The following is a 26,036-nucleotide window of genomic DNA, read 5'->3' on the forward strand; positions in this document are numbered from 1 at the left end:
TGCAGAAGAAAGTGCTTTACCCAAGTACTTCCAGCTACCTTGGGAGAAGCTGTGTAGTGGGCAATGTGGGGTTGCTGCCATCACTACATGCAGGTAATGGAGGCCTTCAAAGTACAAATGAGACACATTCAAGGCTGTTTCTGTAATTTGCACTATACTCACCACAGTGCTTCACTTGTGCATCTCTGCTCCTTGTCCTTCTGCCCTGATGGATTTGATGAAAAGGTGCTGTTTCCTACAGTCACTGCCTGCATGAGCACAACCTGCTTCTCTCATCGCTATCACTTCTGTTACTAATTTCTATCATACAGTCTTCCCAACACTGAATGTGCAGCTGTGAGAAGCTGGCCTTCAGTCAAGCTCTTTCTTGTGTCAAGGTTTTGCTGTGCCCCAGTGTTATCTTTCTGTGCATGAGCCTTCCAAGTTCAGCCTTCACCTCTTCATCTCCTTCATATCAGGCTGTAGATCAGAGGGTTCAGCATGAGGATCACCAGGATATAGATCACAACAGCCGCCTTACCTTTGTCCACTGAAAAATGAGAGCTGGGATGCACATAAATAAAGAAGATGGTCCTAAAGAACAGGGTGACCACAGTCAGGGGGAAGCACACAGGCTGAAGGCTTTTGGCCAGCCCTCAGCAGAGTTGAGCCTCAGGATGGCAGTGGGGATGTAGGTTTAGTAGATGAGGACAATGGTGCTGCTCAGGATGCTGAGCATGAAGGACAGGGTGAAGAGCACCAGCTCGCTGCTGCGTGTGCCTAAGCAGGCACAAAGATCACTGCAAGGACACTGCAGAAGTGATGGATCACACTGGTGGCATGTCCCCCAGCACTGCTCCTTCCCCAGCACCCAGAGCTCCCCCAGGAGCACAGAATGAGACCCCCATGCCCTGGGCCAGCCCAGCACAGTGGGGCACCCCAGAGAGGGACAGCAGGAGCCACACAGGCAGCCCCTCTCCTTCCCTCCCATCTTCACACCCTCATCCCTCCCAGAGCCACTTCCATGTCTCCTCATTGTTGCAGATGTGGTGGGCACCCACAGGCCCTTCACCCTCTTGCCACTCTCCTTTCCCAGAGCAATTGAGGGGAAGGAGGCGGCGCAGGACTGGGGGTCTGCGGCAGGTCCTGCTGTCAAAAGCCTCCTGGCTACAGGCAGCCCTGCTTGAGCAGAGGGGCTTGGACCAGGTTGGTCCTTGCCCATCTCAGCCAGTCTGTGATTCCCTTTGATGCCCAAAGCCCCACTGCCCCTGCTCTGGGTGGCTGCACTGCTGGGTGGTACCTGCAGTGGGAGTGAGAGCTGGTGTGACAGAATTGAATATTTCAGTTGGAAGAGACATACAATGATCATCTCGTCCAACTGTCTGACCACTTTTTTGAAAGGAAAACCTAAATATATTTTAGGGATTCGGTCTGAAATCTTTCTCCTCCCTCTGCTTGTTGGGTGTACATTGTTTGGGATGTTGCTGGAATCCTCCATTCCCTTCAGAGTGACCCCTCTCTGATATTAGGAGAAACACTAAAGGTTTCTTTGGCAGCAGAAGCATGTTTGACACATGTGGTATGGTCAGAAATACAATTTCCATCTCAGACAAGGTGGAGACCTCTCCATTCCTGCCATTGGCTATATGGAAGCACATGCACTATCTCTGTAGGATCTAGCAGGATAAACACATCTTGTTACCATTATGGGGTAGGACATGGTGTTACCTGGAGACCATGAAGCCATTAAGCACTAGAAGAGCTCACCTATGGGTGAATTTCAGGGAGTATTGAAATTAAACCATGAACTAACTCCCTAAGCTAGGTGGAGGGATGGTTGTGTTGAAAAGGAATTATTCACACTACTTAGCTTAAAGATAAAGCTCAGGATACCAACACAGAAGCCAGCCTCCAGCAAAAAGGATGTTAGAGATGCCATTTTATAATGTCAAAGGAACAAATATAATGTACTACCTTGAATCTTCTATGATTCTTCACTAGGGAGGTACCTTGTGATTGAAAATGCAATATAAGAACACTGGAATGTTTTTTTCCCTCAGCAACTCTGATATAGGGGAATTAAGATTGAATTCAGAGCAGGAACACAGGTCACAGCAGGTCTTTCCTCAAATCCAAAGGAATAGACCCCAGAAGGATGCCCTGACTCCCACATCTGCAGCTAGTGCTCTGTTCCAGGATGGAAGAGGTCTGACAAAACTTCCAAGCCTGGGTTAGACAGGCAGTGTAGGAAAGTCGAGCCTCACATTTCTCCTGCTCTGCCTATCTAGTTAGGATGCAGTGAACTGAATGAAAAAACATCTGTGTGTGTAGGTGGCAAAACAGTGCTGGGGCGGGGGGTCATCAGCATCTTCTCTTTCCCACATGAATCCACCTCTCCCCTCCTTGGTTTTCCCTGCTTCCCCATCATTCCTGCTGTCCTAGAGGTGACTCCAGACCTCAGACATCTCACCCCAACCTGGTACTCTCAGAAAGCCTCATGGATATCTATTTCATCAATGTTCTCCCCCCCAGGAACGGCCATAGAGCTCTTGGCATTTCACTGCCTACCCCTGCATGCTGGAACCATCCATCTGTGCCTCCAGCTACCACTGCTGAGAGTCTGAAGCAGGGACAAAACCCTCTGGGCTGTGGGTGTCTGCTAGAAGTCAGGTAGCTGCCAGGCAGAGGACCCCATACACAAGATGGGCTTCTGGACAGCGGAGCTGTGGCATGAAAAACATGGCCATGACCACCCCCTCTGCCCCACTGCTGTTCATGGCCAAGATCATGCAGGCTGGGGTCTTCCTCAGCTATGAAACTGGGAAAGTCTCCTTTTATAATACAACTTGTTGCTCTCACATCTACACTTCTGAAGTCCATTTTGCTGAACTGGTCCATCCCCTGTTCCATCCATCACATTAATGCTGACCCACTCGGCACACATCAACCCTCAGACTGGTACTCATGGCTGATCACTACTCTCCCGTCCAACAGACAATACCAAACATTCAAAAAATTAGAGGTGTAAAAGGGAAATGCTTCCTGAGCAAGTCTGATCTCATAGTCCTAGGTTTACCCACCAGAATCTTTCAATTTACAAGGAAACTGAGCATGGCTGCTCCTTCCTCATCCCCACATAACATCTGTAGTAATTTCTGGGACCCTGCAGTTATCTGACCCCAGAAGCAGAATGGTGCTGCAGCCTATACCAAGATTTCTGTGCACATTTTTTGCCCTTTGTCCACATTGATGCATGTCTTGTGATTGGTCAGATGGCTTTGGAATAAATGGTGCTTTTTTTGAAAATGGTTTCCACTGTCCTAGTTCAAGAATCACAGGAAACCCTGTGTAAACATCTGCTGCTCTGCTTATAATATGTAAACAGCCCCTATTTGGCAGTAGAGGACTTCTGATCTTTTCACCTGCTCTAAATAGTCTGTACTTTTTATGGAGCAGGAACTATGCAGCAGGAAAGATGCCTTGGGTCATCCTATATGCCATTAAAACTTGTGTTCAGGGAACTGAATCCCAACCTTACTGTAGGTCAGGATGTTGACCTCTCTGGGAAGCTCTGTAGCATTACAGCTACACAGGTGGCCTTACCAACTTCTTAATGCTTGACTTAGAAATTTAAGTGATCTTGGATGGACTGATGTGCATTTTAAGTTGGTGAAATATACTTTAAAACAAAATAAAAGAAAACCCCAGAAAATCCAGAATGTATTACCCTAGAGAAAAGCTCTTTGGCTATTACAGGTGACTTCTGAACCCATTGTCAACATGACTGACAGCTGAGAATGGATTAAGCTTAAAATATTTCCACTGGTTTAATATTAAGAATGTGCACTTGTTACCAGTAAGATACAAGCTCCTACAGGGAAGTCATTAACTTATCCTTTACACTAAAACAGCAACTACAAACAAGGCCACTAAGACAGATATCCTTGGCATTTGGTTTTAGTAAGGATTAGCGTGCAAACAGAGCCACATCAGTTATTTAGCACCAGGTACAACAGCTGGAACGACACGCCACAGCACTAACACATCCAGACGTCCATCTCAAGCTGTAAGAGTTTGTCATCCCAGCATTAGAGCCTCGTAGCTAAGATATACACAGATTTATAGCCACAACACAGAGGAGACTGCACAGCACTCCTCCTCTCCGCACATCCATTTCCACCTTTGTCAGCCATGCCTTCGCTTTTTGCCTGGAATGAAGCGCTGTTCCTAGTTATGGACTCGCACAGACCTGAAGCACACTCTGTAAACCTTCCTTCAGTCTGCCAACACTGAGAAAAGCCAGGGCATGTCTGTGCATTGGTGGCAAAGCCCACAATGGCAAGGTCTCCCTTCCCCACCACTGGCCATAAAAGGAGTCTTAGAAAGCTCTGTAATGTACAGACATCAGCGTAGTTGACATCTCTGGTTTATGGGAGTTGGTTCGCACCTGGGCAGACTGATTTTGAGATACATGGTGCAAACTATGGCCAGATTGTGCCTGGTAGCACTGCAGGTGTTGCAGCTGGATTCTTGACATGGGCTGAAAACACACCCAGACTGATGACCTTGAGTGATGGCGAAGGAGCCTTCCTTCCAGACAATCTCCCACAAAGGACATGCTCATGTTTTCTGCAGGAGCAATGTGGTCAATAAGAGGCACCAGTCCCATAAGCTACTTTAGTACAGGAGAATGTATATCTAAGTGTGCCTACAGTACCAATTCCCAGCATTCACACTCTAAAATGTGCATCCAACACCTGTGTCTAAGGCTGAGGCTCTTGTCTAAGCTTTGTCTGTGTTCAGTGGAAAAAAACATTGCCAGCTGAAGTCGTCTCCTCCCACGATAATGACCTAAAGCTGTGCCAACCTGTTGGCCTTCTGGAGGTGTACACCTCTCCACTGTAAAAGGAGCACAGAGAAGGAGTTTTGATTCCAGCATCTGACTTTTAGGTGGCTAGAGTTAGAGAAGATCAGTCACAAACTGCAGTGCCTATCCAATTACTGGGGCTCCGGAGCATGCCAGAGACTGAGCGCGATGTTCTTGTCTTGTTAAAGCAGTTCTTACCTGGCTGATCACTCTTCTTAGGGCACTTTTAACTTCTTTGTTCCTCAGGCTGTAGATAATGGGGTTTAGCAGGGGAGTGAGGATTCCATAGAGCATGGAAACTATCCTATCCTGATTAGGTGAGTAGGTGGAGGAAGGCCGTACGTATGTGCAAATGGTGGTGCCATAGAAGATGCATACTACTGTCAAGTGAGAACCACAAGTGGAGAAAGCTTTGTACCTGCTCTCAGAAGAGTTCATGCACAGGATAGCCAAGAGGATATAGATATACGAGATCAGAGTGACCACAAAGGCGCTGCTTCCAAGGACCCCAGCAACTGTGAGAATTACCAGCTCCCTACTGTAAGTAGGCGAGCAGGATATGGCCAGCATAGGAGGGATATCACAGTAATATTGGTCAACTTCATTAGAATCACAAAAAAAGAGTGTAAAAATCAAAGAGGTGTGCAACAGAGAATTAAAAAATCCTACCACCCAGGTGCCAATGGCCAGGTGAGCACACAGTTTCATACTCACGATATTCATGTACTGCAGTGGATGACATATTGCAACGTAATGGTCATACGCCATCACAGCCAAGAGAAAAATCTCTGTGCCCACAACATCAATGAAGAAGAACAGCTGGAACATGCAGCCAGTGAATGAAATCACCTGATTCTCAAGCAACAAGGCTTCCAGCATCTTCAGCACAGTGATAGTGGGACATAAGATATCCAGTAAGGATAAGTTGCCAAGGAAGAAGTACATGGGGTTGTGCAGGCGAGTGTCTGTGCTAATGGCAACAAGGATTGTGATGTTGCCTGCCACGGTGGCCAAATAAGTGATCAAGAACAGCACAAAGAGAAGAAAACGGACTTCCGGAGCATCAGAAAGGCCTACGAGAACAAATTCAGATACTGTTGATAGGTTGACCCTCTGCAACTTATCTTTCATTGTAGAAGTTATTGAGGAGGTTTACCTGGAAGAAAGAAAAGTTGTAACTTAGTCAAAATTGCATCTCCCTTCTAAAGAATGTGAGTTTTTTGGTCTGTTTTGCAGTTCGAAAACATTTGCAAGTTTGCATTGCCACATTCAAAAACCTACATTTTACTTGTATATACTCAATGTAAAAGGGAAAATATAGGTATTAAGCTTAACAGTGATTAATCAAAAAGTTTAATTCTTGCAAGCCATCTTCTCAGACTGAAGACCTGGAAGTTGAAGACGAAGACACCTCCTCTGTGGTGGCTGGCTTGGTTGGATGCAGCCCTGAGCAACCTGAGTGGCATGTGAAGGCAGCTGTACTCTGAGCAGGGCGGGTGAAGTACAGATCTATACAAATCCTTTCAGCATAAATTATTTAATGATAATAATATCAAAGGGTGATATTACTAGCTGAAGCTAAAAGGCCTTTTTTTTTTAAGCAAGTAATGCTATCACAGAAGAATTAAATCCCTGGTAATCAACAGACAGGTAGTATACCCCAGATGCATTTTGGGTTTTTTTTCAGCTTTATCCAATGGGATATAACAGAGATATAATCTAGTATCCCATTGAAGACCTCCCTCCTTTCTATAAATTTTACCCTATAGACTTCTATAACAGTACTAGTACTTGTAGGATCTAGCTGAACGTTTTTCCCCCCTTTTTCCAATTCAAAGGAAGAAAGAAGAAACACTTGGCACCGACAGATCTTTCCATCTACCCCGCATTGCTACATTGACTGCAACTCAGTACTTATGGTAATGATTTACGTAGTAGCCCTATAGAGAAATAAAGCAAAGTTTGGCACAAGCGCCGCCTTGTTTGCACATTAGAGCATGGTTACCAGACAGTGCAAATATCGTAACACTCATTTGTAAAAGATACAGATAAAAAATTAAATAGGTGACTGACATCCCAGCTGAGACAGGCTCCTCTGCTGTCTCATGTTCTCACAGAACCTTGTTTCCAGCTTGAAAGGGACCAAAGTCAGAGCTTAAACTACCATAAGAAATATTTTAGTCAGCAGAAATAAAAGGCACATGGTGTTTTAAATCACAGCATTGCTTGTTCTTAAAATAGGGAACTTATTCAGGTGAAATACAACAGAAACTTAACGCAGAAATACTCACTGCTACAAAGAATTAATTACTGGTAATATATAGTCATCTGTATCTCCTGGAAATGTGACTATCCTTTTTCTTCTTTCTAGATCTGATCAGAATATCTAGTGACAGAAAAATTATTTCACTGTAGACTCAGGAACATCAATCTATTAAGGAAGTGATGGCTCCAGATTTAGCAGCACAGGAATATTCATACAGGCATCTGCAAGCACTGTCAAAAATGCTAGCTTGACCGCAAGGGTAAGCACTGCTTTTCTTTAATGAGGTTTTATAAACATGTGAGGATGTATCTGGGGAGGAGTGTCTCTGAAGCTTTTTTGGATGCTACCTTTATTGCACATATGAGGCTTTTCCAGCATGTTGTCAAAGGGTCAAGGAGAGCTAGAAGTGTGATAAGCTGTTTCTTCACCCTCAGTCCTTTGATTCCTATGACTTTCATGTTGTAGGACCTTTTTAAAAGGCTGTGGTTTGATGCTTGAGTCTACTTCTAGGAAAAAAAAAAAATAGATGGTGTCATTCTCCCTAGGTCCTGCCAGCCCACCTCAGGTGCCATTCCAGGCTGCTGAAGTTTTACATCTCCCAAGAGCCCAGTGTTCCGATTTCTTTACGCTACAGCCTTAAAGTTACTTAATCACAAATTGTTTTCAAACTAATTTGTCTTGCTGTGGAGGTTGATGTCTATCACTTGCACATATTGGGTCAAAATACATTTGGTGACAGCTACTCTGCAGAGAGTGTACTTTAGACAAGGGCAGTGGCAACAGCCAGTACAGCATCATGTGCCGGTGTAAATGCCTTCCATGTCGATTTTATGGGCAATCCTGTACAATTCTTGTACAGGAGCAACCTTTTTGTGTAGTCTCTACAGAATAACAGAAGAGAAGCCACTTGTGAAATCCATCCACTAGTGGAAGCAGATGTGTACCCTGGCATAAGGAGGAACATAAATTACCAGCACTGCTTTGAAGAGCAAATAAAAATTCCCTTCTAGTTCCAGAAAGCATCCATGTATGATGCACTCATTTACAGGAGCACCACTTTCCATCTGATGTGCAGCACGGCAGACCTGCTCCTATTCCAGTATTACCTGCCCATAACTTCTGCACTGTTAACATGAACGACCCTGTTTGCCAATCATTCTTAAAGCCTGTTTGGGTTTACAGTATGTGACTCTTACAAAATTAAGACCGCTGAGTATATGTCAGAAGATAAATTGGAGTTCTCCAAGGGTTACAAAGCACAGGCCTATCCTGCTGTGGTTGGAATAAATCCACACAGTCCAGGTCTCTGCGTACCGCAGTTAGCCCTAGAACAAGCAGACATCACACTTCCCATGACGTTTTGCATCAAAGAACAGAGCTAATCGTTCTGTAATAAAACCAGATGCCAGAAGGAGATACAATAAAGAGATCAATCACATCCATAGCTGTGAGAAGAGCTAGGACTGTGCCCTTCCATCTTCCTAAACTGGCTTCATGGCACTTAGACCCATCTTTCCGTTGAGCTGCCACGAGAGGGCAATACCTCCTGCAAAATCTCTGGTGCAAGGCTTCAAAGTACATCGCTGTACTAATACTCAAGAGATGATGTGTTAATACTGGCCACGAAAAGGGGCCTCCTACTGTTTGACTGTAGTATTTTTAACCCGAGATTTTATGCCTAAAGCCCAGCGCTGATAATCCAACCTCAGTACAACATAACACCTGACCTCCTGCTAAACTCCTCATTGCTCGCCACCAGCATGATGTGCATGTGGTAGCTACTTATCTCTCCAAAATGCAAACTTCTAAAAAGTGGTGGTGTGGTAACACGTGCAAGTATAAACAGCCTCAAGGGGAGGTTAGCTTTATGAATCTTAAAGGCTTCTTTTGGAGTGGGATGCATCGACCCCATCAGGGTGACGGTCACCCAGGACTATGGAGAGCACTGCAGGCCGCTGGCTCTCAGCGCTGCATCTAGTGCTCAGTTGTGTATTTGCAGGGGTATTCTTCGCTGGGTTACTAGAAGTAGAAACACAGGACAGTATTTGAGATATGCTGTTAGCCTAACCTAATCAGGCTTTCCGTTTAATGAGGTTATTTGTGACATTGTTAGCCCAACACTGCAAAGGCCCAACCCCCAGGATTATAAAGCCTGTGAACTATGTGGTCCCCAGTACATGCCACATGCCAACACAGCTTTAAGCTCTCAGGAAAATCAACAGTTACCAAAAACTTCCTCAGATGTGCCTGTCATGCTGTTATTTTAATCAGTTTTATTTATCGTATGCTTGCTGAATTTTACATAAATGTTTCATAAGAATAGCCTTATTAGCCTCTGCATACACTGAAATACTCAGTCCACATGCAGTAATTGTAGCAGCTCTGAAACATTTCTCAGGAGAAAAATGAGGCCTTAAACCCAAATGCCTGCAGACATGACATACTGCTTGTAGAAAGGGTATTCTGGCTCAAAGTAAAAAAAAAAAAAAATTTCCCAGGTAGTATTCCTCATCTTGCAATACCTCAAAGCAAGGAGATACTTGGATGGTGTAAATCCCTCAAATGTTGCTATCCCATACCCCTAAACTGCTGGTATATGTAGTACAGAGTAAACTCATTTTATATCTTATTCACCCAAATAGCTCAAAGTCACTTGTTACAACTCAATTTGCTCATTTTGCTGTGGCCTCCACAAGAAACCCCTAAATTGACAGTTCTTACATTATATTTTATAATAGACATCATTTCCCCCTCCCCTAAAAAAAACAACAAAAAACCAACACAAACCCAAAACAACAACAAAAAAACCCCAATCTATTTGCAAAATACACCCATGCACCAGGTGATGATACGCTGGATTAGAGCTACCCTAACTGCCAGTCCCTGCCCATTTAAACCAAACTTGTTGGCCACATCTCTGAATGCAGAGACAGCACAGGGCAGCTCCCACCCCTCCTGCCAATGTCAGGACCATCCCCAGCATAACACAACCAAAGTGATTTGATTTTGACTAATTGTGGGATTAATGAGCTTTGTTAAATCTGGAGCTCTCCAGCTAGGAACATTTATTATGAGCCCAAACTGATTACAGACTTGGCTGCTGAAAATTTTTTTTTTTCCCCTCTAATGACCATTTGTGTTTCAGACACAGGGATAAACTCATTTGAGGTAATTCTGCTGTCTTCATGCTTAACAAGGGAATAATCCCACATTGCAACTCACATTGCAGATGGGCTCTGTACTTACTGTCAGGTTCTCTGACAATATCCTCTCTTCTAAAATTAAATTTGGGATTTTACTCAAAACTTTGGCCCCCATTTGCCAGGTTCTGGCAAGAAGGAGCAGCCAGAAGATGCCTGCAGAGCAGGAGCCCTGGGACAGCTCTGGATTAGCCTTATCTTTGCCAAGAACCATTTCAGAGTTTAGTTTTCGCTGTGAAAACAAGATTCATCAGTCGACAGTGTGTCACCCCACAATAAAAGATATTTGAAACCAGCCATATCCAAGTGGTTTTAAAGCTGGGCACCCCAATAGACTTGATCCATAGTCTTTAAATAAAATTGATTAGACCAGCATCTCTTCAGTTTTCTTGGGGTTTAACAAAAGCATTGTAGAGATCCTCCCAGTTTTCAAAGGAGTTTTTTTTTCCTTTGAGGCAGTCTTTCACTGTCCTCTAGATTACGTCAATAATCAAACCAGAGTGTAAACTCAGAGAGCAGCTAATTTCCAGAAGAGAAAGAACTTGAGATTTTAATGATGCACAGTGGAGCCAATTTATACACATTTATAAACTCACCTGCCAAGTTGCACCATTGCAATTTGTCAGGCACCAACTTTTTAACAGCATCTTCTGAGGCCTTATTAAAATCATCCCAAGCTGTTTCCTGGAGAAAAATCAATTATAATAAATTGCTTGTCTTGAGACACAGGCTCCCAAAAACCGTATGGAACTTGCATTTGGCTTCCTTGTCAAAATCAGAGCGATTATTTCAAATCAATACATGCAATGATCTGCAGAGTGTTTTCTCATAGAAAAGCAAAGGAAATAGCAGGCACTTCCCCTAGAAGACATTTGTAACTTAAAAAAAGAAAGTAGGAAATTACAGTTTTGTGATTACAGATAGAACAAATAAAGAAACAGCTGGAATGCAACACTGGTTCTGATGGGGGCTTTATCATCAGACAAAAATTGTTAGTCATCTACTAATAGTTACAAGCCTAGTGCACCCATTTTGCAGAGTCTCTCTCTTCTGACTCCCCAGCACAAATATTTCTTCTTAACGGGACAAGCCATAATGCTGAGAGGAAAAAATAGCAATTGAGAAATCCTGTGTTGAACACAGATGTCCATCATTGACACAGACTATGAAACAGAGTGGCTCATATTAAGAAAGTTTTCACAGTAAAATAATTGAGGTGTGACAGTGTACATCCCACAGGAGGTCCAGGCCCCACAGCTTCCACAGACACGCAACAACGTCCTTTCTAGTTTTAAGATCCATGGGTTTTACTCCACAGCCTGGTGCCACAGAGTATGACTGAGACACAAGACTGAGCCTTGAATTTTCTCAGTGGTCTCAGATCCAAACTAAAACAAAGACTGAAACACTCTCAAGAAGAAAAGTCACTCAATTTGGGCACGCACTTTTCAGAAATCCACTCACTTGCTACCTAAAGGTTCGATCAAAACTCCCAAATCCTCATTTCCTCTCCCATTTTCCCTACTGTGTCAACAACCAAGGGCATATCCATCCCATCTCCCCGTGTGTACCAAACCACAGATCCAAATGAAAGCTCCTAATTAGATACTTGGAAAGGGAAGGTTCAGTCCCCTGTTCCAAAAAGACTTTGACACCCCAGAATATATTCACAGAACAGCAGACCACACAGAGATGGTGCAGTCTGTGGTGTCCATGTCAGGATGAGGCTGAATGGGCAGAGCAAGGGGCTCACCTGAGAAAGGCTCTGGGCTGTTTGGGGAAGAACGTGAACCCCCATGGTGGAGTGGGTTTGGTGCTGTGGGAGGATACTGGCTCAGGACAGAGGAAGGGAAGGAGGGAGTAAAAGGAGATGTGACAACACAGGGAGAGAGGAGAAGGCACGAGTAGAATTGAACGGTTCAAATCAAGAGCAAGAAGTGCAGTTGAGGGCAGGGTGTGGTCAAGGAGCTGGAGGACTGGACTGGCCAAAAGCAGCAGAAAGCACTACTCCAACTTAGGGCTAGAGCATAAGCATAGTTCATTTCAGGCAATAACAGACAGTGAGGTGATCAGAAAACTGCCAAGATAAACCCATGTCCATGTCCTCAGCAGACATGGCCTTGGTTTGCACAGAGGGATGGTTCTGCTCCTAGACTCGCCATATTTGCTGTCCTGGGACTTGTCTCCAAAGTCCAGCTGAGCCACTTCAGTTTTACAGTGCAGCTGCCTCTGCTATTTCACTCTGCCCTCACCCCCATGCAGACATGGGGACATCTTTCCCATAAGCTGTTCCTGGGAGATAATTACATTCCAAATTATTTTCAGTTGATAAATCTTGTGTGCTTAAAGTTTGGTATGGCAGACATAAATGCAGAATTATTTATAGATCAACCACTTAAATTCCACTTTTTTTCCCCTTTTGCATTTGCCATGGTTCTTCCTCCTTTTTAAAAAAAAAAAGATTCCTGGATTTACTGCTTCTACTGTAGCATCCAGTGGCAAGTTCAACACAAAGCAATACCAGCACTGTGAGATGACTTAGAGTCGATGTATCGAGTCTCTAAATCTTTGGGGAAGTCAATGAGCACTTTACAGGCCAATTTCACTGTGAGGATACAGGTAATAGGGGCTGACAATATATGGTGGAAGAGCTTAAAACTAATTAAATATCCCATAAATATCTATACCTGGATTTGTGCCTAGGTTTGTGAATAACAGCAAGAAACAGTGAAGATAGCTGGTTACATCCCTTCTGCCTCTCTAAGCAGGACAACTCCATCTCCTATCCCAGTCTCCTCTGATGCTGCTGCCCAGTCTATTATTTTCCTTACATTCGCCTAGAAAAACAGAGCTATACAGCTCAATTAAAAAAAAAAACTACTAATTCAGAAACCTGTACTTTTAGCTTAACGCAAGCTGCTAAAACCCACAGGCTTCTCAAGAGTCTGACTGATGATAGGAGTGATCTGGTTTTTTAGTTATATAGACTCATTACAAATGAGAAAACAGGTCCCTTAACAGACAAAAGAGCCACTGCCAGTTTGCACTAGCTGTACTCAAGCAGCTGTATTCCTGGGGTACAGAGAGGGCCCCCCCAAGCTTTGAGACACTTGGCCAAAGGTCATCACCAGGACATCTCTTACTCACGCTCTGACCTTTTTCTGGCGACAGCTCCTGGTTACCTCAGACATGAACTCATTCCAGCAACTTCTTTAACCTCTTGGTGCCCCTCATTTATACCTGCTGAACAAATCAACCAAAACAAATTAACATCAGCTGAATAACTGGACCACAGGCTCTGATTAGACTTGTATTGATTTACAACAGCTGAAAACTTTTCCACCTGCTACTGTGCTTATACTGTTTTGAGGATTTGGTTTAGAGGCTTCAGTGGTATAAAAGTAATTTTTACCACAAATGTTTTTACTCAGTATCTTCAGTGGAGATGTTAATACTGTTTCTGGAAAATTTGCTGTAATAAAGTACTATTTAGCCCTGGGATTTTATTAGAGGTGGTGGTGATTCACCAGAGCTGGGACATGTCGGTGGAGTACAGCACATTTACCCCAACACTGGGTGACCAGCCTCTGTGTGTTCCGGGGTGATTTCCTTTAACCTACACCTTGGCTACAGTCTTTGCAGGAGCTGTGCTCACTCTTACCAGCTGGAGATCTGGTTGGTTTTTCTCAGTTTAGATACAACATTTTGCTCCAGATGAGACATTTTCCCCAATAGCTTAAGTGATCCTGATCTATGAATATTTTAAACTATTTTTACTTCTTTTAAGCCGGCTGCCTAGGTAGTCAGCTGGCACAGTTTGCCTTTGATCCATTATTACATTATTACATTACATTTGAAACAAGAAGTTTCAAAATGCCAGAGAAATTTGGGGTGTTGGTATCTTATAACATTGAAGCATTTGCCTCAGTAAAATAAAACAGGGTTCATGCCTATTTTCCTGTCTAGTTTAATTTAAAATAGAGTGTTATTAAATATTATATGATTTCTATAATATACATTCTGAAATGTCCAATAAAAACTTTACTGAAATGAAACAAAATTACCAAAATTATACATTTTTCTTTTTCTCAATTGAAATTTACCCTAATTGACCCAGAATATATTTTAATATTTTAACATCTCTCTCTAATACAAAGGAAGATTACAGAAGTAGGAATTCATCATTAAAAAGGAATATCATTTGCACAAAGATGGGAGATATTTGGAAATCTGTCTTGACCAGGAGGATCAATGACTCATCAGTGCTTCTGATCTTCCTCCTCTTCCTGCTGGTGTGGGATTGAGGGCTAATTTAAGACAACTTGTACCAGGGGAGAGATAAAGAAAGCAGAAAGCCTTCCACTTCCTTGCAGTAATTCACCTGCTCGGCATACAAGGTTGGGATCAAGGCACAAGTTTATTCTCGATCTAGTCTCTCCTTGGGACACAACGAATGGACTGGGATCTAAGTGCTGCTGAGCAACAAGGCTGAAAGTCTGGACAATCTGCAAAGGAAAACTGTTATAGTCTTCGGTGTTGTCATTGTCCGAGTCTTAAATTGGAATTTAATACTGCAGTGATAGCTACAAAAAAACCCCACGTAGCTGGTGCTGTGGCCACTCAGCTCTTTCCTACAGTGTTTCCAGAGCTTTCCATGTGCTCTGGGCAGATCAAATATCTCAGATCACCACTGCAGCATGAGCAAAAAATTTTGATGCAACTAAGGTGGAGGAGATGTGGGATGCAAAAAATCTCACGTAACAGTAACTAGGTTATCAGCTCTCTCCCAGGGGACAATTTATGACCCCTAAGATGAGTTTGTAAGAGGGATATGATGATTTATCTTCTGAGAGGGCCTGTTTCTTTGTTATAAAGGCAGCCTAGACAACTAGATTAGATCAAGTCATCTAATATTTAAATAGCTTAACTTGAGAGAGATGAGTCCTACTTGTTGTGTAGGTAGACATGTTGTATGCACACAATAAGCCTGATGTTTCTAGATCCACTGCACAGCTGTGCCAGGAGATGGGCTGCAGCTCCGAAATACCAAACCAAGCAGCACCAAATGTTGCTCTGACAATCTTCACACACACAGCAAACCAGCTGTATTTGGGATGCACTGTGCTTAACAGACACGGACAGGGCATGTTTGAAATGGCAAATATGTGTGTAAAAATGCCTGCCCTGGAAATCCACCTGCCTTATCCTCCAAGCCCACAGCTTTGTACCATGCCATAACACCATTTTCCACACCAATAAGTGAGGTAAGTCTCTGTGATGAACTGTTTCAAATACTTGGGGTAAACATACAAAAAAAATTTCCTCACTGGACTTCAGCTGTATATAAGTGACCTGTTTAATCAGGCTTCCTCCATATTCATCAGAGAGAAAGAAGCTAGCATCTTCAAAGAGTGAAATCCCATCCCTCCTTCCTGAGGATGGGATGGATCGTTTCCAGGAACTGCCTCTATCCACTGAGTATGGACAGAGCTTCAATGACTAGATCAGGCTCACACAACACTTGTACATGCTCAGTGGCAGATGGCACCAACTTTTTCACGCTCAACCCTCTCTATTGTTTTCCCTTTGAAGGCATCTTTTTCTCTGTTGAGAGATCTTGAATCACCTAGGCTCCAGGATGAGATGCTGCAGCAGGGTGCCCTAATTTAGGTGGGATGAATCCAATCATAAACCATCGCAGCACAAAGAAACTTATGGTACTCTCCTGATGGCAGACACTGAACTTCTGATGCATTTGGTGGTGTAATTGTTACCCTCATAAAGGATAAAGTTTGCTGAAGGAGTACAGAAACTTATTTATTGCAATGTGGAAATGTTAGTTATTAAAAACACCTTGCAGAAGAAAATTCTACTGTCCTTTCTTTGGTCTTCTCCCCCAAACACTGTTGCTATCTCCCAGATATAACTCTGGATTCCGTCACTTCTTCCTTTACATATTGTCCCTTGTATGATTTTAATAATTGGCTTTTGTGAGAGAATGATGACTATTTTCTGAAAAGGTAAAAAAATCTCATCCTTATATGTCTAAAGAAAATCCTACAAACAAAATCTCCAGTCTTTAACTCACCTGTAAGCATCAGTGTCAGGGTATGCATTTAGATACACTCAGCATATGTGCCTCTGCCATCTGGTGGCAAAGCACAGTAATAGCACGTCAGAGGGGGAGAAAATTCTTGTCCTGGATTTATTTCTTTGAAAATTATGATCCCGCGCAAGTGAATCTTTTTTAGAAAGCTTCAGGTTTTTCAACGTTTATTTTTAATATTATCAGTTATGTATATATCCATAAGTTGAAGAGCTTATATTTTATAGATTCTTGACTTTGTGATGTTTATTGTTTACTGCTGCTAGTTGTTGACAATGTATTGTGTTATACTGTACTGAACACGATACCATTGCACTATACATTAATGTGGTGACAGCGAGATATAAGACATACTCTGTTCAAATAGCTGAGCATGATTCTAGCTATAAGCTTCAGCAACAGGCTGTCCCAAGTTATTCCAAATATGGGTAAGCACGTTGATTTATCTCACCCAAATCTGCATCAGAAGTGAGTCCATCAGATCTCATCAGTCTAAGCTTCCTTCATGGTCAAAAAAAACCCATTTCTTGGGCACTCTTCATCTTCTCTTAGAATAGACATGTTCATACCCTAGGATCCACGGATCTTTGTTGTTAACTATCAAGTTCAGATGAACAGCACAAATGAAGCTGATTACTTCTGAGACCATATACCTTATACCACAGACAGCTAAAGTGTAGAAAGCAAAAACTCACACCTTGTCCTTCAAGCTGGGGGATCCAAGTGACTGAATGAATATAAACAAAGCCCCATTACTGTCATGTATCCTGAAATATTGTGTCAGGTATAGCCACACCACCCTGTTGGACTAAGGTGAGAAGGGTCTTTGACATATAATACATACTAAGGTCAAAAAACCCCCAACCCAAACCAATGAATTCTTGCTTCTTGTGGGAGGGAATTCAGCAGTTACGCAGGTTAGTGTGAAACTTGTGTTCTTCAAGTCTTAGAAACCCGTGGTGAAAGACGTGTTTCCCATTTCTGGTTTCTCCCTCATGACGGAAGGCCAATCATTGCTGCTGTTGAATTCTGCTAGAACAGAGGATTTCGACACAAGCAGAGTTGCTGGCTTTCCGAATTGGGAAATCACCCCGGTGCACATTTCAGCAGCACTTGTATGACCCGAGAAGAAGCAGCTGTGTAACTGCTTGTGAGTCTCTCTGCTGAGGACTGGGTTACTCGCCAGATTTCCCTGTAGACCTTTGATCTCCCGATGTCTATTCGTACACATAGAAGTTCCATTGTTAACCTGATGCAGGCCTTTTTGGAGCTGCTTTTTATTTTTACAGTGCTGGGAGTTACCAAAACTGGAATAAGACTATTCTGGGATTCCTAGACTGTAATATTCTAGTTCCACATTGTCCTGAAATGATGTTTTGCTAAATTTATGCTCAGTTTTAAATATAAACTGACTTTGTCTCTCTTATTTCAGATAGTGCAGAAAATGCCTGTAAGAAGCAGTCTAAAAACCAAGAAGCAGTCTAAAAACTAAGAGGCCTAAAGCCAGTCGCTGTGGACATTCTTCTTTTCCACACACCTAATGTTTTCAGGGCTGAAGTAGAGGAAATTTTCTTTCACCAACAATGTGGAAAGAGGAGTCACTCGGGCTCCAGAACTCCTTTCTAACCAGATTTTTGTGGTAACAGTAGGTAATATCTTAAGAAAGGATCTGAAATGTTTTTGAACAGGTTGTAATCACTTGCCATGGCAGAGAAATGGCTGTGGTGAAGGGAAGACTGCATCCATTTTTATGAGAAACAGAGGAACATCATGGAAACCAGCATAGAAAAGCAAAGACAAGACAACAGGAGGAAAAAAGACGCTGACAAAAGACCACAGCTCTTCAGATCTTTCTGATTTGTAGTTCAGGGAAAAGAATTATTCATGCCTTAAAAATTTCTGCATGTTTCTTAATAAACAGTAACAATGTTCGTGCAAGTTCTGTTGTGTAATGGTGGTTTACTCTTTCCAAGCAATGTTTGGAGGCTGCTCAACATTCCCCACACATGCAGGTCCAGTGCTCAAATGGCCGTTGCTTAGACTCTGCTATATTCTGCAGCATAATTCCTTTTCCCTTAGAATTCCATCCCAAACATCTGAGCTCTGCCCAAGCAAAACTTGTCATTCACTCACTGCATCACAAAGCTCCCTGCATAATGCTGTCACTCTGTACTCAAGAGTTTGGTCCTTCTGACTTCTCTTTGAGGGTGCAGAGAAGGATGTTTTAATTGTCATCAGAAACTGCAATTATAATTGCAAAGCTACATGAATAGTAAAAATCTTAAAAATGTCTGATCTGTCCTGCAGCAGTGAAAAATCCATAGGTGGACCAAGGCAACCTAAAGTGCACAAGACAGGTAAGAATACCAATGAAAACTAGGGCTCTGAAGTAACCAAGTTTAGGTAAATTCCTTAACTGGAACTAAACATCCTTTGGATTTCAGATATTGCCCTACATGTTGGATTCCAACCCTGTTCCCATGCCCTAATCTGCCATTATTCTGTAGGAAAGTAACTCCAGGTTTGCTGCAAACCCAAGTTGTCTCAGAAGACTCTGCAGCGCTTCCACAATTTCCACATGGACGCCTTCACCTCATTATTCCTCAGGGTATAAATGAGGGGGTTCATCACCGGGGAGAAGACAGTGTAGATCACACAGATGTGCTTGTCAGAGGGGAAGGTAGAAAAGGGACGGAGGTAGATGAAGATGCAGGGTACAAAGAAGAGGGTGACGACCATCACATGTGAGGCACAGGTAGAGAGGGCCTTCCAGTGCCCCTCAGTGAAGCGGACCCTGATTGTGAGCAGGATGAAGGTGTAAGATGTGACCAGCACCAGGAAGCAAACCAGGGATATTAAGCCGCTGTTGGAAGCCATGAGCCACGCCGTGACATAGATGTCCGTGCAGGCAAGCCGAATGACAGGAGGCACGTCACAGAAGTAGTTGTCGATTGTGTTAGGGCCACAGAAGGGGAGCTGGATTGTGAGCAGTGTCTGGACAATGGAGTGGAGGAAGCCCCCCGCCCAGCAAGCAGAGACCAAGAGCCAGCACACTTGCCGGCTCATGATGGCTGTGTAGTGCAGGGGCTTGCAGATGGCAGTGTAGCGGTCATATGCCATCACAGTCAGGAGGAACATCTCCGATGCCCCAACAAAGTGCAGAAAAAACAGCTGGGCTATACAGTCTTCAAACGCAATGGCCTTCCTCTGGGAGAGCAGGTCCACCAGCATCCTGGGAGAGGTGACAGAGGTGCAGCAGATATCTATGAAGGACAAATTGCAGAGGAGAAAGTACATGGGTGAGGACAGCTTGGGGTCAGTCCTGACTGTTACAATGATGAGAAGGTTCCCCAGCAGAACCATGGCATAGGCCAGGAAGAAGAAGGTGAAGAAGAGGACTTGCAGCTCCTTTGTCTCAGAAAGCCCCAGGAGGATGAATTCAGTCACCCGGGAGAAGTTTCCCAGTGCCATCCCTTCAGCTCAGGCTGTCATGGCACAGCTGTGGGGGTGAAGTCATGGGCTGGCCAGGAAGAGAAGGGGATGTGCTACAGCTCCAAGGTTCATGGATGATGAGAGCAGGATGCATTTACTGCTGTTCTGCCTGCTACAGAAAACACAGTGTCACATCGTAAATTATGGTGAGCAGTGTTCACAAAGGGCACTGCCCACCTCTCTCCTCCTGCCTTCCTGCCAGGGAAGGCACCTCGTCTGCCAACAACCTGATTCCTTCCCACTCCCTTTTCAGGTTTCTGGTCCCTCCACACTGACCCTTGCCCCTGAACTCCCTCTGACCACTATTTTTCTGCATTGTAGTTGGTGTGACAAAGTGTGTGCTCCCATTCTGTCAGGGAGGAATCACATCCTACTCCCACAGGACAAGAGCCACAAATGCTGGAAAAATGCTACACTGTCCTTTTACCTGATGGAAGTTTAAAGTGCCGTGATGGAAGCAAATGCTGAAGCATCGTGTCTACAATATATGGTTCAACCATGGGCTGTTCCATGTTCTACTCCTGATTACATTCCTCTGAATTGGCAAAAGGGCTCTCCAGTTGACTTGTCCACTCTGAAACTAGAAATACATGCACAGAAACCAGGTCTGGGAGGTTCTTCACCAGTATTCCTCTCCATTGAGCTAGCAGCTGTTTAGTAGCTTGAGTGCTCTCTTAGGCCTGCTGTTAACAGAACATGCTCTCCTGAAGAAACTGTGTTTTCTAACACAGCAGAAGCTGCAAAACTCTGCACAGTTTCTCTACCTCTTTGTTGCTCCAAGTAATTTTCGAAGTTCTTCAGTGGACAAATACATTTACTTTTTGTGGAGGTTAAAACGGGACTGGCAGAGGAATGTTTTTTTCATTTACAATCATACCAGGAAATTCTTTAGCTGCTCATTTCTGCCTAAGAGTTTATAAGTCAGCAAGCTGGAGATTACTACTAAGAAAGCAGTGTCTGTTTTTCATATATGCCTCTTGCCTTTTGCTCATACCTGAACACTTTCCTCAGGCCCTGCTCTGTTCTCTACCACTTTCTGGTAGTTCACAAAGACTGTTTTTCTTTCATATCAATCAGGTTTGTTTCATGCATAATTTGGAATCTATGTCTGCAAATCACAGCACTAGTTTAGAAACGATGCCACTTTTTCCTCTCTGCCTCTCCCAAGGGCTTGGTACTCTTCCAGAGCTAACACAGCTGCAGAGAGGGTGAACTGTGTGTAACCATCCCTGACGTTGTACTAGACAGAGACCTGCAGAACAGGCATCACAGTTTGAACATAACAGCTCTGGCTCCCTGTATAGACAATGAAGAGGAAATAAACACCTTAAAGACATGACTCAGTTCACGTTATTTAGATCATTACACTACAGCGAGATGACTTATACCACAGAAGATAATACATCTGTCCTTGAGAATAAAGGGAGAGCAGACACCTGCCCCGTGCTAGATGTCTACAACGCAATCAACATTAAATGAAGCTGCCTTGAAGGATCCAAATGACCAAAATGTCACAGTAGTAGCTAAATTTTTCTGTATATTTTTCAACAGATTACCAAGCATTTCTCTCTGCCTTTCACATAAACAAACACAACCACACACATATGCTTTAATGTGCCATGACTGTTACGAAGAACACCAGCAAAGGAGAGGAAAAAATAATTACTACTGTACCCAGTTACTAAATGTTGATACAATATGAACTTTCAAGTCTGAACTCCACAGCATTTGTTGTCTGAAAATATTTTAAATCATTCACTCCAAATCTGTTTCAAGTTATTAATCCAACAAGTCAGGCCATTGTTCCACTCTTCTTCCTCCTGCTTGTAATTGCCATATCCTTGCTCTTGTTTAAGTTTCTTGTTGCATAGAAATTTGTTTCAGGAGGTTTTCAAGTGATTTTTCTTTTTCTGGCAGGTTACGGGCAAATTTTACTGTGATGGTATCAATGTTCCATTTTTCCATCTATCATTTAGACAGGAAGATCCAATGAGGCAACACCTCCAAGGCTTTCAGAACTGACCTCTGTTTTTCCCGTATCTTCCTTCTCCCTAAAGTCATCCCATCCCAGTGCAACATATAAATACTCCTGTAACAATACTGGGTATTAAACATAAGCAAAAGATAGTTTTCCACTAGTGGAGTTGGACCTGTGAGAGCTGTGTCATTACCAAACCCCGAGCAGCTACCCAAGGGCCTTATTAAACAGTTTTGGTGGCCGGGTCCCTTGGTGTGCAGCAGCACACCAATTTACTCAATGACCTTCTGTGCATGGAGTCCTGAAGGTTGAGAAAGACACCACACACTTCTAAACTCTCAGAAGTCCTTTGTATGAAAAAACAAGTCTCTAGTAATAAAAACATAAATGTAGGGCTGTACTACCAATCCCCATATTGAGACAGTGTTGGGCACCGGGAAATGTTGAGATCAGAGAAGATGCAGAGGACAGGTAGTGTTATGGGAAACTGCAGTCACTCAGGGATAGACTGGATCAATGCTTCATCAGGATGCGATATAAACATAAACTAATATGAGTGCTCATTCCCCAAGACAATGGAAGGTCCGGACAGACCAAAGATATCAGTGGTGATGTGCTACTGAAAGCTATGGCTCAAGTTCAAATCAGCTTGAACTGACTGTTCCGCCCCTGATGTTAATTGATAAGAGATCCCCCTGTCTTTATCTCAGCCCACAAGCTTTTTTATCTCGTTTTCTCCCCCTGCCCCATTGAGGAGTGTGAGTGAGAGAGGGGCTGGGTGGGTGTCCATCAGCTAGCCAAGGTAAACCAAACACACGGCATGAACTTTAAAGACTGGAAACTAGTCTCTGAAAACATGCAATGTAGAAAAAGAAGAAATGTGATAACCGGATTTTATGGCCATGTCTGCTGTATCTTCAGGAGGTGAAAGAAGTAGCCTCTTAGAGTGAGGAAGGACCTGAAAATCTAGAAAGGAAATCTTTGTGACTACACCCCTGTTTTTACATCCTAACAGTAGGGAAGATAAACCCTTCCTCTTCTGTTATTCATTGCTAACTCTTTCTCTTCCTATTCTGTCTGGAAATATGGAGAAATTATAAAAATTATTTGTCCAAGTAGTGATGTTTTACTTCTAATTTTACTACCATTGTAAAGTAATGAGGACTTATTGCTGAATTCCATCTCCATGTGTCACCAATTGCTTTGAGGCAAATGAGTGAGTTGTCAACTATTTTAAGGTCATCCTGTTCCTCTGCTTCCCTTTCCAAAATATTAGTGCCAATAGAAGATTTTAGAAAATTTGTGCCTTGACCACAGTCAGTCATTTTGCAGTAGAAGAGCATTGCCCAGATTCATGAGATTCTAGAGACATTTCTACGTCTCCATACTGGAAATGGCTGAGGAAAATGTCAACCAAACAATAACGTTCTTATTAAGAAGATGAGGAATGTTTTCCATGTTCAACTAGGAATTTCATTGTATTTCAGTATGGAGAAATATTTAATTCTCATATTGCCACTGAGATACCTATCCCTTAGATAACACTAGTATAATAGCTCCAGAGTACTGGCCAAACCATGAAATTTAATCCACTGTCTAAATAAAACTATGAAAAATATCCTGACTGTGGATCAGTCATGTCTATAGTCTTAAACCATGCTTGGATTGCTGCCCTGATAGGTTATAAAGATCACCTATGACATAAACTCAAGGTCTCAGAATGGTGTTAGACAGCAGGGCTCCTTTAAATTATATTGATCCAAGCAAGAATAGCCATAATTTTAGGTTTATAGTACGTGAGGATTTTTTGGACCTGGGCATTAATTTGCATGTCTTATATTTGTTGTCACTGGACAGCTTAGATCATGAGTGTTTGAGGAACCAGGGGCAGGAGGGAGAACAAAACTGAAGTAGATAGCACATTCACCAGAAAGTACCAAAACATAAAAATGGGAACATTCGGACTTGAAAGAAAGGAAAGCTTTTAGCTATTATCCTGGTGAGCTTTTGAATCACAGTGCTGACATTAAGCTGTAACAATAGTAATTATCATTACTGGAAGTTGCACTGGAAGGGGAAGGAGAGAAGATTCCCCTCCTGTTATTGGCATCAGCAAATGATAAAACTTGCATCTAGTACCAGTTTTTTAATAGCTAACTCATGGATTCAGCATATGACAATGCAATACTCATAGCAGGGCATTTAAAGCAAGCAGAACGGGAACACCAGTGGTATGATTGTTTCCAGCATCAGGCAACAATCAATTTTGCAAACACTTTGGGCCACCATTTCCCAGCTGAATGGACTACAGAGTAGCTGCAGGTTGTTTGCCTGAAAGGTCACACTAACTGATAGGATGCTCTACCTGGAAAACATTTTTAATATTTACATAATTTGCTGGTATTTCAGTACAACCCACCATTTCTCCCTGTCATGCAGAGACCTAATAAAACCTCCGACTTCTCTCATGGTCCTGTTGTACCATTAAATGAGTCCCACCTGCCCAAAGGCTGCTGACTTGTGAGTGGAGGACACTTCACTTTAGCACATCAAAATTTGGAGATAAAAGCTGCCAGTGCTGTACCGTACTGAAAGGTTTGTGTACTCTTGGAAGCTTGCTACCACCATCACTCCTTTGTGTAAAAATTTAAGGAGATGCTACTCTCCAAAGCTTGTAGGAGCTAGTAGGAAAGAACAACCTCTCAAAATACTTGGTCATTTCTCCTATTGCCAGGAGAAGCCTGGAAAAATACCCAAGATACAGCTGTGAGGGGCCCAAAGGTGAATACCACAATACCACCCCCAATGCTCAGGTTTGGTAGCTGACAATAACTTCACATCCTTTTGACTGACAGTTTCCAAAGAAGATGAGTTACATAAAACCTTTAATTTAGTATCAGCCCTATTCTGAACAGCTGTGCTGAAAACAGAGCGATGTTATTGGAAAGTCTCTCCTGAACATTTCTCTTTCACTCCCCATGGTTTCTTAAGCTCACATCATCTTGCAAACATGCACTGTGTTGTTTCAATTCTCACTCCTCTTCACTTTTCTGATCCACAACTTTTTCATGGCATTTTTCACTTCTTCATTTCGGAGGGTGTAAATTAAGGGATTGAGCATAGGCGTAATGATGGTGTAGAACACAGAGACTATCTTGTCTGCTGAGAAGGTGGTGGAAGGGCGCATATAGATGAAAATGCATGGCCCAAAGAACAGAACTACAACAGTGATGTGGGAACTGCATGTAGAGAGTGCTTTGAGACGCGCCTTGGAAGAGTGTGTCCTCAAAGAAACCAAGATAACAGCATAGGACACAACAAGAACAACAAAACAGCTCAGGGAAATCCCACCACTATTGACAGCCACAATTACACCAATGATGTAGACGTCAGTGCAGGCCAGCTTCAGTAAAGGGTGAACATCACAGAAGTAATGGTCAATCTCTTTGGGCCCACAAAACGGTAGCCAAATGGCCAGCAAGGTCTGCACCGCTGAGTGTACAAAGCCCCCCACCCAAGAAGCTGCCACCAGCCAGCCACAGACATGCTTGTTCACAATATTTGTGTAATGAGGCGGCTTGCATATAGCAATGCAGCGATCATAGGCCATCACTGCGAGAAGGAAGATCTCAGTGCACCCGAAGAAATGGCATGCAAACAGTTGAGCTATGCAGCCCACAAAAGAGATGGTCTTCTTCTCAACAAGAAGGTCATAAATGAGTTTGGGAGCTGTGACAGTAGAGTAACTGATGTCTACAAAAGACAAGTAGCTCAGGAAGAAGTACATGGGAGAGTTCAGCTGTTCACTTGTCTTTATAGTAGTGATGATAAGCAGGTTTCCAAGAATGATGATGGCATAGAAGATTAAGAATAATGAGAAGCACATTTTTGCCTCTGTCTTGTCTTGTGTCAGTCCGTGGAGGATGAACTCAGTCACATTGTTTTTGTTCTCCATATGTAGACAGGACCTGAAGCACAGAAAAGACACCAGCTATGGCATTAGACATGGGACATTATCAGCACACACACATACATATGGACCACCGGTATGTTAAATATTAAACATACTTCCTTTGCTGTCTTTTTGGGACAGTTTCCATTTAAAGTCAATGTTTCCCTCAAGGAGTAACAGGTGATATCCGAAACAG

At 43.1% G+C, this 26,036-nt stretch overlaps 3 protein-coding genes across 3 annotated transcripts; all 3 read right to left on the bottom strand.

The window, feature by feature from the left end:
- Positions 1 to 4,969: 4,969 nt before the first annotated feature.
- LOC141931011 (olfactory receptor 1f45-like) lies at positions 4,970 to 5,977 on the bottom strand. The gene has a single exon (XM_074842618.1). It carries the CDS (start codon positions 5,975 to 5,977, stop codon positions 4,970 to 4,972), a length of 1,008 nt encoding a protein of 335 aa, XP_074698719.1.
- A 12,985-nt stretch (positions 5,978 to 18,962) lies between these two features.
- On the bottom strand, positions 18,963 to 19,910 carry LOC141930698 (olfactory receptor 4E2-like). The gene has a single exon (XM_074841903.1). It carries the CDS (start codon positions 19,887 to 19,889, stop codon positions 18,963 to 18,965), a length of 927 nt encoding a protein of 308 aa, XP_074698004.1. The 5' UTR covers positions 19,890 to 19,910.
- Positions 19,911 to 24,913: 5,003 nt separating this feature from the next.
- Positions 24,914 to 25,843, bottom strand: LOC141930704 (olfactory receptor 4S2-like). Its single transcript, XM_074841906.1, has one exon. The coding sequence runs from the start codon at positions 25,841 to 25,843 to the stop codon at positions 24,914 to 24,916; it is 930 nt and encodes a 309-aa protein (XP_074698007.1).
- Between the last annotated feature and the right edge of the window lie 193 nt (positions 25,844 to 26,036).

Source organism: Strix aluco, chromosome 16 (assembly GCF_031877795.1).
Source record: "Strix aluco isolate bStrAlu1 chromosome 16, bStrAlu1.hap1, whole genome shotgun sequence".
NCBI lineage: Eukaryota > Metazoa > Chordata > Aves > Strigiformes > Strigidae > Strix > Strix aluco.